Source organism: Haemorhous mexicanus, chromosome 6 (assembly GCF_027477595.1).
Source record: "Haemorhous mexicanus isolate bHaeMex1 chromosome 6, bHaeMex1.pri, whole genome shotgun sequence".
Lineage (NCBI taxonomy): Eukaryota > Metazoa > Chordata > Aves > Passeriformes > Fringillidae > Haemorhous > Haemorhous mexicanus.
In genome coordinates, this window is record NC_082346.1 from 13,440,880 (window position 1) to 13,459,992 (window position 19,113).

Below are 19,113 nucleotides of genomic sequence, written 5' to 3' on the forward strand. Positions count from 1 at the left end.
TTGGGTTGGAGACGAAGCTCAATTTAGTATTTCACCATTTTTTTCTAAAGCAGTAAAATAGAAATTACCAGAGATTTTGCAGTTCTTCCTTCATGCTGTTATGACATTTCCTCACATTTGTGTGCATAATAAGTGTGGGTATAATTTTATACTTTAGACCAAATAGGAAAGGCATCAATTGAATTGAATTTTTTGACTGATGTTATCCATGCAGCACAAAGTCAGAGTTGGAAACATACTCATGTACAATTGTACTTGTTGGGGTCTGTGTGTGTAATGGCTTTAAAGTGAGAGAGGGTAGAATTAGAATAGCTAATAAGAGTAAATTGTTAATTGCAAGGGTGATGAGACCTGAGGGAAGGTTGCCCAGAGAAGCTGTGGCTGCCCCATCCCTGGAAGTGTGCCAGGCCAGGTTGGATGGGGCTCAGAGCCCTGGGGGAGTGGAGGTGTCCCTGCCCATGGCAGGGCTGTGGGAGCTGGATGACCTTCAAGGTGCCTCCCAAGGCAGGCATCCCGTGGTTCTGTGCCACACGCAGGGGGGTCTGCAGGGGCTGTAGGCAAGGCTCTGTCCTGCTGGTCAGTCAGTGGGGGCTGATCCTGGGGACAGCTTTGGAGTTGTTTGGGTTGTGCAGGATGAGTGTGGGCACAGCAGGGATGTGCCTGCAGGGCTGGCTGCTAGAACATGTTAACATGCAGAACTTGGTTTGCATCCCTTGGGCAGGGCTGGCTGCAGTAACTGGGACCTGCTGCTGGAGGGCTGGAGGTGCTGCCTGGATGTTTGTCTGAGCAGGGACAGGGACAGGGAGCAGCTCTTTAATTAGCAGGGCCCTGTGTCCTGATGGTCTCTAAGCCTGCAGATTCCAGGGATAACTGTAACCAGTAGAGGAGAGCAGGAGCTTTGGCATGCAAAGGTGCTGCAGCAGCTTCCTCCCAGGTCAGATGATGAGCCACAGCCAGTGATTCCTGGAGGAGCTGAGGAGGAATCACTCTTTGCCTTCAGCAGCACCCTCCTTCTCACTTCTTCTGCTTCATTTTCTTAGCAAATATATCCAAGCCAATAACTCAGGCTGTCACTTGGAGACAGAAAGACACTTTGTTTCTGTATAAACTGAATTTCTCTAAAAAACAGTGCAGTGCTGAGTTTGCCTCTTCATTTCCATAACTGAGAGACATGCAGCAAAATCCTGAGACAACAAAAGAGCAGTTAGGTATATTCCTATATTATTCTTTTTGGTTTGAAAATTACTTTTCAGCTTCACAATCAATAGCTGGATGCTCTGCTTTGCTATAATAAACTTCCTTCTTTAAGCTTTAGTGGTGTGAAGGGTAGTAACTGCTGAGTGCCCAGCACAACACATGCTTTTCTTTATCTGAAACAAGCAATCTAGAGAACTTAATGCTACAGAGACATTCTTTAAGGGCCTGGACTCCACAGCGAGTTTGGGAGTCTTGGAACTGGTGCATGTTTCTTACTGAGTTGCAAATATCATTTTCACAAGCAGGAGCATCCAGTGTAGGGAAACAGGGAAAATTTCTAGGCAGCTGTTACCCAGTACCTCTCAGTAAGGTGGAAATAATGGCAAGATGATTCCTGAGTTCAGGAAGTTGCCTGTATAGTCTTACATAGCAAGTCCCAAACCTACCTTGTGTTCTCACAAACTCTAGTATGTCATTCATTCTTTTGATAGGGGTAAGGTCTGTTTCATACAGAATTTGGGAAGGGAGCATCTGGGGGTTTTAACTTTCATTAGTCTGTTTAAAGGACTCGGTGTCCTTTGCAGAAGTTAACTGATTTTCTGTTGGTTGTTACAATTTACACCTCAATACTCTTTCTGTCATGCTGACAGCTGTAGAATAAGGACTTCATCAGTTCAGAACTGTTTTTATTATTTTCTTCTGGGATCTCTTTTAAGCTGTCAGTCCCTAAATCCTCCCTTATAAGTAGGAAATTCTTTTGCTGCCTCCTGCATTCATCCTGTCTGGCAGGAGTGAGTGACTGGGACAGAGAGAGAGCACAACTATCAGTGTAGTTCAGCTGCCCTGTGGACAGCTAGGTGAAGATATCTTTTATATATGTAGCATTTCTTGATGGAAAACACCAAACTACTGTTCCACTTAAACTGGAGAAATTCTGAGCAAATTCTTTGGGGTACAGCAGTGAACATTGGGGTCCTTTTGATGTTTTAGGTGAGTTTCCTTGCTAGGGAAATGGGCTGACTAAGCACTCCGAGCATAGAAAATAGAGACACTGCAAACTTCATGGAATGCTTGTGTTTGTACCAAGAGTATTTTTAGTCCATGGGTTTAGGCTGCACAGGAACAACCATGTGCTTCTTGAGGTTGGTATTGTTACTGGTTTTTTTTACAAACAAACTAACCCAAACAAGCAGAGAATCCAAAGTGATTTTGCCCAAAATAACTGGCAGAGCCAGGAGCTGCAAGTCCTGATTTTGATTCTGTGCTCTGGCCACTATCAGATTTTGCCATTTGTTTCAACACATGCAGGTGATGAGAAGGGTAATATTTATGAGAAGGATAATATTTATGATCACTGAGCTTTTTTTGATGTGTTTTCTTTCATGCTTTTGTAAACAAACTTTTTTTATTTGGTCTAGGAGTTATTGTCAGGGTTGATTTATGTTGTTATATGTGAACATTAATCTCCATTGTTTAAAAATTATGTTTTGTACATGGCTGTTCATGCTTTTAAATTATGAGCACAGGAAGAACATCTAAAAGCCCCTCAGCTTTCCTGTCATGTTTGTCCCCATGTGAAAATCATTTACCTCATCTTTATTTCTTTAGACCCACTTTTAGGAGCTTAAAGTTCCTTTTGAGTTTGTGTCAAAGATCACCCCTTTTCTACCCAGTTTACCCAGGGCTGAGTCATCAAAGGCAACTGAAGATGTTGATAGCCAGCTCACTCCTTTGTGTGCATTTACTGCACAAATTGACATGAGTTAACTCTACCAACTAGCTAGGCTTGAGCAGACTTTTTTTTCCTTTCTCCTTTTGTTTTTCTTTCCCCTTTTTCTTTCTTTTCCCCTTTTACCTTCCCCCTCTTCTTGACATTCACGCTCCCTTTTTGCTGACCTGGTGTGACTGGGAATTCAGTCCCAGTGAAAAAACAAATAATAAATCAAAGTAAAAGTCATGATATGGCTTTAGCACTAACCTTTGCTTTCAAGCTATGATGTCCATATTTTTATTCCATGATTCCATCATCCCTATTCCTCTGTAACACAGGTTTTGTGCATCTGGATTTTGAGATAGGTCAATGACTGGGCCAGATCAGCTTGTGGCCCCTGTGGTGTGTCTTTTGTATGATTGGGTTTTTTCAAGGGAATGTCCAACAGTCCCTACAAAGATGAGTAGGACACTGTTTGTGCTGACCTGTTCTGGGATTCAACAGCTGGATCAGGCATGGGAGATCAGTTATCATTTCCTGTGATCTCTTATAAGCTGCACCACAACTGAAACTTAAACATCTGGTAAACAAAGCAGATATCTGCTCTCTCAGTCTGCATTGAATAAACAAAGTCACATTGAACATTGTTTGAGTAGATGTAGATTTCTTAACAGGTTACCAAGAAACTTTGATTAAATTCTTTATTAAATTCTTCTTCAAAATTATTCTGCTCACTTTTAGATGGCTAAGCACAAGAAGGCACTTCAGTGGGGTAAATTCTATTAGCATGTCACATAGCCTTTCCTCAGATATAGAATTTTCAAGAACCTTTGATAGGGAATAAGTACATGACACATGATCAGGACTTTCAGTTCATGTTGTACTTGGAGGAGCCTAGTGAGGAAAACACAGTTTGAAGAATTGCAAAACCAGAAATCTGTAAACCAGACTGCAAAATTTTGGTTGTAATTTCTTACCCTTCCATTTGAATGCCCAAATGCCAGCCAGGGAAATATTGTAAGTACTGGCTGTTCTGTACAATTCTACAATTACAAATATTCAATGGAGTAGTATTCATGCTCTCCAGGAAAGTGGTTCAGAACATAATCTCTACAGTAAAATCTAGATACTGTGTGTTTCAGGTAAGGGGTAATATTGTGAGTGATAGACATTAAATGAGGCACCCAGTAATGTTCTTTATTCTTCAGGTCTGCTGCAGAAATAATCATAAGCACAAATTTAGATTACCTGCTTCTTTGCTATATGCAGTAAACAAGACATTGTTTTGTGGCCTTATTTTTTTAAAAAGTAAGAGCATATGATAAAAGATTTCATGATTTGGGTCATTGAAATAAATTTCCTTTCTCTGTATGTGGTTATCAAGAATATGAAACAACTCCCTGGGAGACTAGTGCAACCTAAATAAATAGATGTACTTGAAAAAAATGGTTCATTCATAATGACTAATGCTGTAACAATTCTGGGTTTGTTTGAGACTTTACAGTGATCCAGACCCTTGTGACTTCAAAGAACATACCCAAATTAGCACTCTTTCAGGAACTGGATTTGGGTCATTCAGTTCAGTAAAAAACACTGAAGATAACAATTTATCTAATCTTCTGCTGTTGCAACAAATGCAGATTATCAGAAGGACTCAGCTGACACTCACTCTTACTTTAAATTTCATTACCACAGTTCTAAATAAAATGAGAAATCATTTTCATCTGTTTAAATACTGATTTCTGTCTTGTACAACTAGGTTATTAAAAATACTGTGGTTTGTTGGCAAGGAAGATATTATATATTACAAATGTGTTCTGTACTGTTATCACAAAATTCTTACCTCAGTTCTCATTTTTCTACTCTGAATCAAGAAGACCATGCCTGGCATTGGCATTAGACTTGTATACAATCTCCCTGTGTGTTCATTTCTTGAATGGCACAAAACTGGAGATAATTTCTCTAGCCCATACTGCTGGACAAAAGTTGATATATTTCATATTTCAGTCTGTACTACGAATCATATATATACACATATGTGTGTGTCAGGTCTGAAGTCATGGCCTTCAAAAGAAATTGAATAATAGGACTGATTTGTCAACTTTGCACATGTTTTGCTTTCAGAAATTAGCACCTGGGGTTAGTCAGTTTGCTTACACCTGTGTACAAGACCATCCTATCTGGACTAACCAGCAGTTTTGGGAAACAACCTTCTATGGCAACGTGCAGAATCAAGTTCGCTCCCTCTACCTTACAGCCAAAGATGACAACCATGCAGTGCAGTTGAAACAAAAGGTAGGAGACTCTAGTCACATATTAAAGTGGTGTTTTTATTCACATCTTAATTGTCTCCTAGGTTAAAAAGAGTTATGTTTTTTCCAATTTTACATGTTTTTCTTTCATTTTCTCCTGCATTACACAGTATACAATAACATGAGAAATAATAGAAATTTACATTTATCTGCAAAGCATTATAATTTGATGTTAGCTCAGCTTAGTGTGGAAAAAGCATTTGCAAGATACCTAGTCATTCATTAATTTAACATCAGGCTTTAGGTCACTTACATCAGCTGCCAGGTTCCTTTATTCTACTTTGACTGTGTGCCATCTACCTAGTTTGCTTTAAGCTAATGCTAGACTTGGACTCCAACATATGAAAACATGAATGTTTCAGCTGGTCTGGAAGCTATTTATATAAAAGCTTCCCTCACCTGAACATCCTAGGAATTTGGAGAATATTGCCAACATCTAGGCATGAGCTGCATGTTATTTCTCAATCTGATTTATGCTTGTTCTTGTTTGAGCTAAGTGGATAAGCTGAGGAGAACAGCTGTGTTAAAATCAGTTAAAATCAATAAACCACTCTGAAGAAACGTGGAAGATTGTATGGCATAAAAAAGACCTTAAAAGCAATGATGTTATTTAGAACTGCCCATGTTGTGCTACTGGTGCATTTCAGTAAACTGCTCTCAAAGCTCAGTTCTCATAATCATAACTCTCCTTAAATCCTATTGAGGGTAGTTATTTGCTCTTTCTTTTTAAATGAATCTATAATTTAAATAGCTGAAGAAGTTTAATTAGCAATGTAATAAATAAAGCTTTGGCTAAGCATTGTTTTTTAAGTTGTAGCTTTATCTTTTCTTCTATGTCTTTATATTTCTTTCTCTGTGTCTTCCAGGAGAAACCTCCTGCAGACCAGGAGAAGACAGCAATGGACCTGGCTGCTGAGCAGCTGAGGTTGTGGCCAACCCTCAATAAACAGACACAGCAGGAGCTGGTCCAGAATGAGGAAAGCACAGTTTTCAGCCAGGCCATTCATTTTGCCAACCTCATGGTCTACCTGCTGGTGCCACTGGATACAAGTAAGAACAAGCTGCTGAGGACATCAGCCACCGGGGACTGGGAGAGCGGGAGCAACAGCATTGTCACAAACAGGTGGGTACCCAAGGCCAGGGCTCATCCAGCAGGATGGGCCACAGCTTGCACAGTGGCTGTACTCTAAATACCTGATTGTTTCAGCATCTTCACTTCCTTACAAGTTCAGTAGTTGAGTAGAAGTCTAACGTGATTCCTCTCAAGTCACAGAATTTTGTCTGGAGGGATTCCTTTTAAAGGAACATTGTATCGTCCCAGTAAGAATTTTTAACCTAGTAAGGCAGATGTTGAAGACAAACATGGGGTTTGGTGAGAAAGAAAACAGCAGCCCCAAACCCACTCTGTTAGTTTTTATATAACTTGGAAAAACCACTGTATGAACCTAAAATCAAGAAAGCATTTGTATAGCATCTATAAAATCATCATTTCTGAGCAACAGCTGCAAAGGAGGAAAGGCACTGAGGTCACAAAAAGCAAGAGGACTAAACCACAGTGGCAAAGGTTAAATTACTAAGGAAGCAGTAGGAGTATAACACCAGTTCCATTCATTCCCTAGCATGCAGATCCAGGACATTTCATAACAAACCTTCCTCCCTCTTTGTTTATTGTCTTCATTATCACCTCTCTGTACAAATTCTCACTTGATAAAATTGTAGAACACTATGTGAGTACATTGGCATCAAGTAAAAGACTATCAGGATGAAGCTCCCCATGGAGTTACTAATTTCTGCTGACTACACACCTCTAATCTCAGGCATTAGGATGTCCTCAGTAGACTGCTTGTGGTGTATGTTGCAATCTGTGAATTTGGCCCCAAATGTTATTATGGGAGGCATTTTTAGCCATTCAAAGTACATCTCCCACTGACTTGCTTGCTTATCTAATGCACAAAAAATTTTTCTTACGATCTTTTTAGCTTTTGATTGCTTTGCTCTGTAACCTAAATATACAATTAATGATTCTCTCTATATAACTGGATATTTGCTTACCACGGGTTGCAAATATGTTACTTGACTTTATGAAGGGAAGACACAGAGCTCACTTCCAAAAAGCTGGTTTTTCTCTTCTGGGCCTATCTGTCCTGGACTCATGGAGAGAAAATTGTCCAATGTCATCATTCATGAAGTTTTGGCAATGACAGTACAATGTAATTGTGGTACCACCATATGCTTTCTGCGAGGTTTGTGCATTGTAACTAGGAAAAACCCATACAGCTTGTCAGTGTCTGTTCAAGTGTCACATGTGCATCACCAGCTGAATTGTTCACACTTGTTACTGCTTTTGTTCCTGCCCTTAGCATTGCAGGGAGTGTTGCAGAGAGTTATGACACTGAGAGTGGGTTTGAGGACTCAGAGAACAATGATGTTGCAAATGCTGTCGTGCGCTTCATCACCAGATTTATTGACAAGGTTTGCACAGAAAGTGGGGTCACACAGGATCACATCAAGGGTCTGCACTGCATGATACCAGGTAGGAATTGTCACAAAGAGGTGCTTTATAGTCTTTTTTCTTTTCCTAATGAAACAAATGCACTTTCTAATTTGAGTTACCTTCAGATAAGTTAGAGTGTTAGATTTCTTTTCCAGACTGTAATTGCTGTTGAATGTCAGATAATTATTCCCTTGGTGTCAAAATTTGAGAATTTCAGAATTATCAGGTTTTTAATTTCAGGGCAGCTTTCTCTTTCCCATTGTGTGAGACTTCATTAATGGTGTTCCTGCTTTTCAGGCATTGTAGCAATGCACATAGAGACTCTGGAGGCTGTACACCGTGAGAGTAGGAGGCTTCCACCAATACAGAAGGCAAGTGTTATGAAACCTATTTGTATTCTTTACAAGTAGTAGGATCATTAAAGCTAGTCATCTTTTTTCCCTCACATAATGTTATGAGGAAATATCAAAACATTAAAAGAAAATTTCCACTAGTGATAAATAAAGTGCTTGGCTTTGGTCTCATGAAATATGAAACTAGTAGAGCCAGACTTCTGATCATAAACAAGCTGTTGCATGCCCACTGCTTTTTGTGACCCATTTCTCTTCCTTGAGTCCAAACTCCATCTCCCTTCTTTGGACTAAGTGTCGTAACAACTTTGTTTTTAAGCTTTTAAAAGCAAATATTGTTACTAGCCTGAGGTATAGCACTGATTTACACTTACACTTCCATTTATTTGCATCAGCCCAAAATTCTACGGCCAACTTTACTGCCAGGAGAAGAATTTGTTTGTGAAGGTCTCCGTGTGCTGCTGGATCCTGATGGCAGAGAGGAAGCCACAGGAGGACTGCTTGGAGGTCCTCATATCCTCCCTGCTGAAGGAGCTTTGTTCCTTACCACTTACAGAATTATATTTAAAGGCACTCCTCATGATCAGCTGGGTAAGAAAATCCAAGCAGTGGTAATTGTGGTCCTTCAGATAGGCAGGATTTTGAGCTGGCCTGTCCACCTATTCAAGCATCAACATCATTAAACAGTTTTTTTCAGACACTGGAAGCAAGTGAAAGGAAAAATGTTCATGAGTTGGTGTTCTACCTAAAATTATTACTTGAAAAATAACAGTATTTTCTTAATATGTCAGCTCTTCTGAATGATATTTTTTCATAGTTTAACATGTGCTATTTCTAAGCAGATTGTCAGTCAGAAGTATAAAGTGGAAAGTTCATGGTCATATGTAAAAATTTCAAGTATATAATTTCTGTTTATAAGTTATATATTGCATTGTGAAATCTGAATAACTTGAAATTGTTTTTTTACCCCCCCTACTAACCTAGGTTTTGGGGGTGCATTTCCATTATGTAGAAAGACTCAGAAGGAAGGAGAATATGTTTGAAATCATCACAGCTGAAATAGAATAGAAATTCAGATAACAAAGACGCTTTAGGAATTTGCCAACTTTTCAGGTATTTTTACCTGAAATGAATCCTGGACCATCATGTTCTTGTTGCTTTGTACTTACTCACCCTTGTTTATTCCAGTGACAGTGTGAGCAGAGGTTGTGTGGTCTGACAAGTGTCTGTGTGTTGTATCCTCAGTTGGGGAGCAGACCGTGATCCGGAGCTTTCCTATCGCCTCCATGACCAAGGAGAAGAAGATCAGCATCCAGAACCAGCTGCAGCAGAGCATGCAGGAAGGGCTGCAGATCAGTTCAGCCACTTTTCAGGTAAAAGGAAGTTTTGTGAAAATGTGTGTGGCTGCAGGCAGCTCAGGATATTTACGAGCAGCACTTGGCCCTGGTATTTGTGAGGAGTCCGGTTCTCTGCCCTGTAAGGTCAACAGACAAGGCAGAGCTCATAGAAACCCTGGCATTTCTTGGCCCTCTTGGTATTTACAGAGGGTTGCTATTTTCATATTGGATTTCTTTCACTGCTTTCCTCACCTATTTTGGAAGAGGTGAGAACCTGCCTAGTGAGAAGCTGCTTCCTCTCTCCTCGAGCTACGTGGAATCAATATGGAAAAGCTCTGAGTGTTGCTTTCTTCTCAAGGTTTGTCACTTCACCAGCTTTCTGTTAAAATCCACGGCAGAAAGTCATGGCATGTTGCACAGGGAAGCTGCACTCCAGGAATCTTTAGGGTAGAACCAATGAGCCTCTGTATGACAGGCACAGATCCTGGAATTTCCTGTAGGATCCCCATCAGTGTGTTCAACAGAAGTGTGTATTGCAGGGCAATTGATAGAGATGTACTGGTAAAAATTAGGAATCCTGAAGTCTTTCCTGAATTTTCCTTCTTGGTTTTGATCTTAACTGTGGTCAAACCCTGAGAGATCAAAAGCTGCAAGCAAAGAATTCTGAATCATGGACTGAAGGCAGACTGCAGTGCTTAAGATATGAAATACTTTGCTGGGTTGACTGACTGCAGAAGCGTATTTTCATTGAGAACAATAACTCCAGCATTTGAAACCATAACCAAACAGCATTTTATTAATTCCTTACAATAATGAGCATCATTTAGCTGATCATCCTTCAGCATCCTCTTCAAAAGCACAAAATTAGGAATGCCAATGAGTAAAACAAGCAAAAACAAAAGTTGTTCTTGTGGAGGTAAAAGTCCTTTTGAGAGGACTTTTATTTTCCAGAAATCTTTTTACCAGAATACTTAGCATGCTTCAATGATGTGATAAATACAGACACAGCTCAGTGTTTTCAGAGCTGGATTCGGGTCAAACATCATCTTTGCTTTTGTTTAGCATAGTTTTGTGTTAGGTTATGAGAACAAAAACAAGCCACAAACAGTTTATTCCCTGTCCCCCATGTAACAGCCAGGGTTCAACACGGGATGAAATAGCCCCTCCCCTTTGTTTATTAATTATGATTTTCAGATGGGTTTGTGTGCAGCTATGCTGTTTGGGATCTTTAAAACTTCGGATCTGTGTAACCCCGAAAGGCTGAAGAGCTCCTTTCAAGGAGGTCCTAGAACAACAGAGCCATTAGTCATTTGGAAAGTATTTACAAAACAAGTGAAATTGGAAAAGCAAGGATGAAATCCACCTCCTAGATGGCAAGCAAAGGACTTTAAAAGGTGTCTAGGTATGTGCTCAGAAACAGAGCTCTAGGATATTTCTTTGTTTGTTTTCTCCACATTCTTAGAGTTCTTCTGGGCCTTTTTATGGATTCCGTATTTTCTGTCTCCTATTTGTTTTCCCCGAAATGTTGACTTGCTTTCAGCAGAGGATGATTGGATGGGATTTTTTCCCCCCCCAGAACCTTTCAAAAAAGCATTTTTAGTCAAGTGGACGGATCAATGTTGAATAGCACTCAAGGTTATTTCCTTTTTAAGGAGCAGATTTCAATATCCCATTTTTGTTACTAGCAGTTTTCTATACTTTGCAAGGTGAGGCCAAAACTGGAACATCTTAGTAATAGAAATATAATGGTTGTGACATATGAATGCTGAAATTGCTGGCTTGCTGAGTCTTTGAAGTGCATTACCAACCTCAGTTCCCAGTGCAGGGGCAGAGCTGGCAGACTGTTTCCCAGCTAAGCTGTCCCATGTGACCAGAATTTGAACTGCTGTAGATGTCTTAGTGCCAGCACTACGACTTGAATTTACCAAAATATTTTGGATTTGATCTTATGAGAATTCCAGATGCTGCCTAGTGAAGATACCTTAGTATTAGGACATAAATTTTAAAAAGGAAATAAAAAAATGTGGAATAGCCATCAAAATAAATAAATAAATGAGATGTATGTACATGTATTTGTATTTTCTGAAGGGCAAGATACTGTGAAAGTGTGGGAATTTTGCTACTGTATTTTAGAATCTTTCCATTTCTGAAATTCTCAGATTGTTTTCCGGTTTCTAACACGTCATGTCTTTAATACACAGTTAATTAAAGTAGCATTTGATGAAGAAGTCAGTCCCGAAGTGGTGGAAATATTTAAGAAGCAGCTGATGAAGTTCCGTTACCCTCAGTCCATCTTCAGCACTTTTGCCTTTGCAGCTGGGCAAACAGCACCGCAGATAATTCTCCCAAAACAGAAAGAAAAGAACACTTCATTCCGGTACAGCCTTTCTTCCTTTCCTTTCTTTTCCTACTGGTCTTCTTGTCTTGTGTTATCCAAATGCCCTGAACAGCCTGAAAGCTCTGCACAAGTGGAGATCATGTCAAAATTAGCCATTGCTAGTTTGCATCTCTTTGTATTTCCTGAGTAAGAGATGGGTTAGTAGGACACAGATGTTTATTTGGGATAAGAATTATATTCTTGATCTAAACTTCTGGCTGCAGTAGATTTGAATGAGCACCTTTTTTCATTTTGAAACACACAAAATAGAAGTAGCAACTTGAGCTATGCAACCTCAGCATGGAAAGAAGATTAATTGTGTATTGCTTTATAATTAGTAGCCTAGCCACTTAAAGCCTGGTGTGAATTAGGATTAATTTTACCCTGTGCATTTGCCCTACTGGTTTTTAATTTGGAATCTGAGCTTTGGGTCCTCTTTTGAATTTTATGTTACATGTTAATTTTTACTGGACCAGCTGCATCATGAGTCTATTCCAGAGTGGGAGCTCCTGTGATTTTCTGTTGGTTAGTGCATTGTTGACACAGGAAATAGAATCCCAAGCTAGTCATGAAATCCTAAAACTTAAATATAATTTCCATCTTTCCTGCCTTTACTTCGGCAACTTTCTAGTTTTATCACATTACTAGCAAAGTAAAAAAACCTACAGAAAGATGGCCTCTTGAATGATGATATTCATTACCAGTAGAAAAAAAGACACAAATTTATCTTAAAGCAATACAATTTTGTTTAAAAATTAACATAGGAAGCAATTTTTCTGGAGTTTACAGTTGCTGTATTAAGTGAAAAATTATTAAATCCATTTTATTTGCGTTCTTTCTAGAAATCTGTAAATGCTATCAGGCAGAATGAGATGAATGTTTCCAAATGCTTTTGTTGTTTTGGATTGACAGTACCTTCTCCAAAAGCATTGTGAAGGGAGCAAAACGTGCTGGGAAGATGACAATTGGGCGCCAGTACTTACTGAAGAAGAAAACAGGAACCATAGTGGAAGAGAGAGGGAATCGGCCTGGCTGGAATGAGGAGGATGATATCTCTGGTAAGAGTGTGACTTCTTTGTCCATCTTGGTTGATAAATCTGTCCTGTTGTGCCTCCATCCTCATACTGAATGAGAAATGCCTTCAACAAGAAATTGAAGGGTTTTCCTAGACGGGAAAGAGAAGAATTTCACATCTGGGCATTTAGTGAGTGTTTTCTTTTGCAATGAGAAGAGGAAGGTGACTTAATTCAGTGGTACAGCAAAGTACTAGATTGTCGTTTAATTATCAAACTATTTAGCTATGATATCTTTTAGATCATGTTTACATCATGCTAGTGGAGATGAACCAGCACAGAAGCATGCTGCAGCTTCCATTAATCTCTAGACATCTGACATCTGCAGCTAGTCTGTGGTGAGGAAGCAGTAACTGGTGAGGTGCAGAATGAGCAAATTGGAGACTTTTGTGGATGTGGAACTGACAAGTGATTTCTGAAAGCAGCAGAACTCCTTACTACTGAAAATACCACTTCCCATATTTTTGGTTGAAATTATTTTGGGGTAGAGAGTAGAAGGAGGTTTGGGCACTTTGTGCAGTTTGTGTGATGGTGTGGAGTTTGACTTTCCCCCAAAAGCCTCTTTTCCTCCTCCCACGTGCTGCTGTCTGTATATCCTTATCTGGACCACTGCTAATTTATCATAAACCACTAGAGGGAACCAGATTCTCCTGTACATAAACAGGTGTTGTTTTGTCAAAGCATTCTTTCTTTAAAAAAAACATAGGCATCTCAGATAATGAAGTGTTCTTCAAACACTGATAATTTCTTCCAAACATCAAACAAGCCGAATTTTCCTGTTAAATATTTGGTCACTGAGCAAGGCAACTCATGTGACTTAGGAACAGATGTAGGAGAGTTGTCTAAAGCAGGAATGAAGCCTCTGTTCTCTCTGAAATGGAAGAAAGCCATTCCAGGCAAGCTTAAAAATGCTGTTTCTCTTCTTTCATTCCAGCTAAAGTGCTGAGAAATAGGCAAAAAGAAAGCTTTGGAAAACAGAGTGTCTTTAGAGTGCTGAAAAATTACCTTCTTAATTGAATTTCCAGCATCTTCCTGAAGTGCTGAGTTAGCATGTGCTCTGATGTTGCATGTTCTTTGGGTCAGAAACAATTCTGCAGGCTGGACCTGGGTGATTTTGGGGTGGTTTGTGTCCTTCACCCAGAGACACCAAGCACAGTGTACACCTGTGTATTCACAGTCTCTTGATGATGAAGAAGTTGGCAGAGTTTTTGCATTGCTGATACACAAAACAGTATTCTTCCATCAACATAGATGCTGTATAAGATTAGTGACAGTCACTTTTTTCCTTCCCTAAAAAAAATTCTAAAATTATAACTTGTGAGTCTCTAGGCCTGCTGCTTTCCAGGTGTCTTGGCTGGGAATGTGTTAAGGTGACCAGAGGCTGAGTTTGCTGTTCTCTCCATGCAGCACTGGCACATCAGGGACAGGGAGCTGTCAGCAGCAGTGGCTCTGCTGCAGACAGAGTGCAGAGAGCACAGGCAGCAATCTCTGCAGTTCCTTTTGTGTTGACTGCTGTAGCTTTGGCTTTGGTTTTGACTTGTTTGCAAGTCTCAAAAACTGAAGTATAGGAAACTATGCAGCTCTGCCAGCAGTGAACTGTCTACAGCAGGTGATGCACTTGAAAAAGAAATGTTAAAGATAGGGCTGGAGGGAACTTCATGAGATCAAGTAGTTCAACTCTCTGCCCCAAGGCAAGATCAGCATACTTCATCTGCTCCTCATAGCTGTGTGCCTGACTTCTTCTTAAAAGCTTTCAAAGGTGAAGGTTCCACAGCTCTAGACAGCTCATACCAAAACTGAAACATCCTTAATTCTGGAGAAAAGAAGCAGTTTGTAAGATTCAGGACTAAACATCCTTTTGCTGCAGTTTAAACCCTTCATTTCTTACTCTGCCACTGTACACAGATAGAAGAGATGACTCCCCTCGTTCTGATTGCAATGCATGATGTATTTATGATCTATTGTAGTATTTTTCTGTTGTCTTCTCAATGTTAAATCTATGCAGTTCTTTCAGTTCTTTGCTTATTGGTCTTGTTGGACTTCTGATGCTCTTCATTGCTCTCTTCTCAGGCTTCTTTAGGTAGTCCACCTCTCACTTGCAGTGTGATTTTGAAAACTGGGCACAGTACTGTAGTTATGAGTTGTTGCCAATGAACATCTGATTTCCCTCACATTCCTCCTCCTCTCTTTGTTTTCAGAGTTTAGAATATCTCAATCATTAGTAAATTCTTTTTCTTATAGTGGTCATATGGGTGTGTTCAATAAAACAAGAGACTGTGAAACTTTCTTTTGAAAACAGTCCTATCTCAAGAACAGTAAAACAGAGGGATTATTCCTTAGTTTTTCAAAATCAAATAAATCATGCTAAACTTGAGGCAGCAAAACATCTTCATCTCCCTTTTGTGCTTAAGGACATGAATAGGAGCTCTTATGTTTAGCTTTTTATGCACGGGAGAGTATTTTGCCAAGTCTGAGCACCAATGTACCTGCTTTCATGGGAGAAAAATCCATTCAGGAAAAAAACATTTCACAAAATGCACCCTCATCTTGAGTCAGTTATAGCTTTCCATTCAAAACTGTTAAATACCAAGATTTTGTATGACCCAAAAGAATTCTTTCTAAAGCTCATTTAAGTTTGTTTCTCATTAGTGCACTTCATACTTCTGATGTTGTGTGACTTCTTCTTACCATGACATATATGAAAAAAGAGGAAAAAGAGGAGAGATCCAGAATGTTCAGCTTTATTATCAAAGATCAAATAGAGAATTTATTTTTTTTAAGCTGAAAGGGCAAAGAAAATTTTTCATTTAGCTTTTATGCTTAAGATGCACAGGAAAAAAAAATCATAGAGGTACTACTTCTGTAAATTCTGAATCTTGTCTACTGCCAGTAAAATGTTAATTATAGCATAATTTTTATTTCCTAAATAAGCTTAAATTCCAGTTTTATGAAGTTCTAAGTTTAAATCCTATACTTTTAAATCATACACTTTTCAGTGTCTCATCCATGAAGAAATAGGTCTCATATGCACATATTTCAATGCTTGAGGTGGTAGCAAGTAACTGATACATGCTGTGAGCAGTAAATCTGCTCTCAGAAGTATTTGGAAATGGTTGAAAGTGTCACTAATAGGCAGGTGGCAGGTTTTGTACAAAGACCTTGCTTGACTTGAATTTCAGAGTAGTTTGAACTTGTGGCATGGTTTTTTATCTCTCATGGTTGAAGTTTTTTCAGCTTTGGAAAGGGCAGCTGATATGCACAGCTAAGAAAGCTGCTGCCTGACACTGAAACTGAGACATTCAGAACCCAACAGTCATTTCTTGTCAAATTACAGCACTGAAATATTTAAAGCCTTAAAAAGATTGTTACCTCTCCTGAAGATAGTTAAAAAAAAAAAATTGTGTACTTCATTTTTATCTTGAATGTGTAATGACTCTGTAAAGAATTTGTAAATTGGTAAAGAAAGATTATCTGTCTTCAGTTCAGTTCAAATGAATATGTGAGATAGCTTTCTCCAGGATTTTAGCCAAAGAGATGTCAGCCCTGCCAGTAGGAAACTTGGTGCTATAGTCAGGTTTGCTGACTAAAATACTATTTCAGTGTTTATAAATTTGGTGAGCTGTGGTTTGCATGTCCTGGACCTTGCCATTCATCATTGAGAGCAGCACAAACTTTTTGGAAGAGAGTAGCATTGTTTGCTGTGTAACTGCTGGTCTCCCCAGGAAGATTATTCCCTCTAGTTTCAGATGACAGCGAGCTGCACACCAGTGGTACCCTGAAAGCATCAGAAAAATCCACCATGGAGCAGTTAGTGGAAAGAGCCTGCTTCAGGGACTACCAGCGTTTGGGGCTGGGCACCATCAGCACTAACTCCTCTCGCTCCAAAACAGAGTACTTGAGAATAACTGCACTGAACAGGATGTATTCCCTGTGCAGGAGGTGAGTTTGTCAGCTCACTGAAGTAGCTGAAACTAGAGACACGTGTATGTGTATCTGCATGAATATCTGCATTATATCTCAATTTGCATTTAGCATCTCTTCTGTTCCGAAATAGAAAAGCAAGCTTCAGAAGCAATTATAAATAACTATTTTCTTCAAATTAAAAAGTGTGTGTTAGAGTTCACTTCATGAAAGTATTTACTTTCAAAGTTTGTCATGTGCTGAAAGTCACATGCTGTGTTTTAGCACATCAGTGTTACTAAGTCCTTTCTTTTTCTTGTGAAAGCTGATGCAGTTTGCTGACACTGCCCACAAAAATTCCTTTTAATACAAAAGCCTATCTGCATGAGTCATATCAGAAGACATTTGCATTCTCTAGAGCCAGTTTAGGCTGGTCATTGCTTTCTTTATGGACAATGGCATTGCCAGGAAGAAGGGCACAGAAGAAAAATACTAGATCCTTTCTTGTTTTCTGACTTGTCTAGAATATTGGTTTTGTGTCGTCACCATGGAGTGCAATGCAGATGAAGGCATGAAATCTGTCCATTTTCATTATGCTTTGAACATTATGCAGACAGCCCTTTCCTCCCCTAAAACCCTGAGTTTTTAATATTCTCTAGGCTTTATTTTAAACTATAATTAGTATCTGAAAGAATGACAAGTCTCAGTATATAAATGCTTACCTACTGCTATATTACTTGGTTGCTGTGTAGATTGTTATTAGCATGTACATTTATTTTGTCTGAGGGCAGTTGAATAAATGTCCAAGAATTGAATTTGTAGAAATAGTGTCTATTGTAGAGGGAATGAAAGTTATCTACTAAGCAGTTATCTAGTAACAGCTGTTTCTTGTTCCTCATCTTAGTTTCTTCTTAACACATGAAATTGGCACTTAAGTCAATTTTTTATTTTTTGAAGGCAACAGAAAATCGTATTTCATATTGTTTGAATCCTTCTTTCACTAACATGAACAAAACTACCATCTTGCTGTGTTTTCTGTCTTTAAAGGTATCACTGAATTTTCTAATCTCTCAGTGCACTGCAGTGTTTTAACAGAACACAAAAATGCAGTGTCAAGCACTCTATTCCAAGGACTCCAATTGTAAAATTTAAATATATTTTTCCATAAATGAAAGCCTATTGTTTTCATTGGGATACTTTAGGCAATTCAACATTCTTTCCTTTCAATTCTCATATTTCATATACAATTGTCAAAATGGAACTACTGCATCATTTGTGTACCTCAAAATTCTGTTTTTTGTCATGCTTAAAAATACAGCTTTATTACAGTGATAGATAAGAGATGTGCTAAGAAAAAAAACACTCCCAAATAAAATGTAACCTTAAATGGAAATTGATTAGTAATGAGAGTCTTACGAATTTTTCATAATTCAATTTCTACTTAAAATGCAGTTTGCTTAATGTATTTGCTAGGCTTGGACTAAAAATTTCAATGACTTAGAAATAAAGTCATTCTAACAGTTAAAGTGTATTTCCTTCAGATGTGTTTTCAGCTCGTAATTTTAGAAATTTTATTATTATTGCTGAGCATTTTGAAAGCAATTTTAATTCTTCAATTTCTTTTCCCCCCCTTTGCTGTCCCTGCAGCTATCCTGGGCTGCTGGTGGTGCCTCAGTCTGTCCAGGACAGCAGCCTGCAGAGAGTGGCTCGCTGCTACCGCCACAACCGCCTGCCCGTGGTCTGCTGGAAGAGCACCAAAAGCAGCACTCTGCTCCTCAGGGCTGGGGGCTTCCATGGCAAAAGTGTGGTGGGCCTCTTCAAATCCCAGAACACACATCCCACGGGTGAGTGCATGCAGCCAGGCTCTCTGGAGCAGGAATTGCACAAGGAAAGGCTGATTTTGCCAGAGGAGAATCAGTGATTCGATTGAATCAGAAGTCTCGGGGTGTAAGGGGTTGTCTGATGTTTTTAGTTAGTGTGTGTCAAAGTCCTGAATGCTATGAAAGCAGCTCAGAACTTGTGAATGAATAATCTGGACAGAGATTGGACCTACACAAGATGTATCAGAATAGTCAGTTTTTCATAAGTGTCTAATATTAGGGTAACATTAATTTTGGGAATAACATTTACTCTCTTCCATCGTTCACAGGAAGTGTTTGGGATACTTCTGACTGCCTGAGTTTCCATCTCATGCTAGCAGCTTGTTCAGAGTTCACTTCATGCCAAGAATGAGTCAGTATTTTCTTTAATCAAACTGATAGTTGTTTAGAAATTATTCCAGAATTAGGCCATTTTGGAGGAAAAGGAAATGTGAGGTCGAATTGGAGTACCAGAAACTCATTAAAGTATCAAAGAGATTCTT

General features: G+C 39.2%; 1 protein-coding gene across 7 annotated transcripts in view; it reads left to right on the plus strand.

The window, feature by feature from the left end:
• The window catches only part of SBF2 (SET binding factor 2), a 234,178-nt gene that overhangs the window by 179,284 nt on the left and 35,781 nt on the right, over positions 1 to 19,113 (plus strand). For 6 of the 7 annotated variants that reach the window (XM_059848847.1, XM_059848850.1, XM_059848852.1 and 3 more), the window contains exons 18-27: positions 5,033 to 5,203; positions 6,087 to 6,343; positions 7,581 to 7,753; positions 8,012 to 8,085; positions 8,460 to 8,655; positions 9,310 to 9,437; positions 11,603 to 11,778; positions 12,691 to 12,836; positions 16,592 to 16,790; positions 18,399 to 18,595. In XM_059848847.1, coding sequence (XP_059704830.1) covers positions 5,033 to 5,203; positions 6,087 to 6,343; positions 7,581 to 7,753; positions 8,012 to 8,085; positions 8,460 to 8,655; positions 9,310 to 9,437; positions 11,603 to 11,778; positions 12,691 to 12,836; positions 16,592 to 16,790; positions 18,399 to 18,595 — 1,717 coding nt within the window. The remainder of the gene's footprint in view (positions 1 to 5,032; positions 5,204 to 6,086; positions 6,344 to 7,580; positions 7,754 to 8,011; positions 8,086 to 8,459; positions 8,656 to 9,309; positions 9,438 to 11,602; positions 11,779 to 12,690; positions 12,837 to 16,591; positions 16,791 to 18,398; positions 18,596 to 19,113) is intronic. The other variant, XM_059848849.1, reaches the window with a different exon arrangement.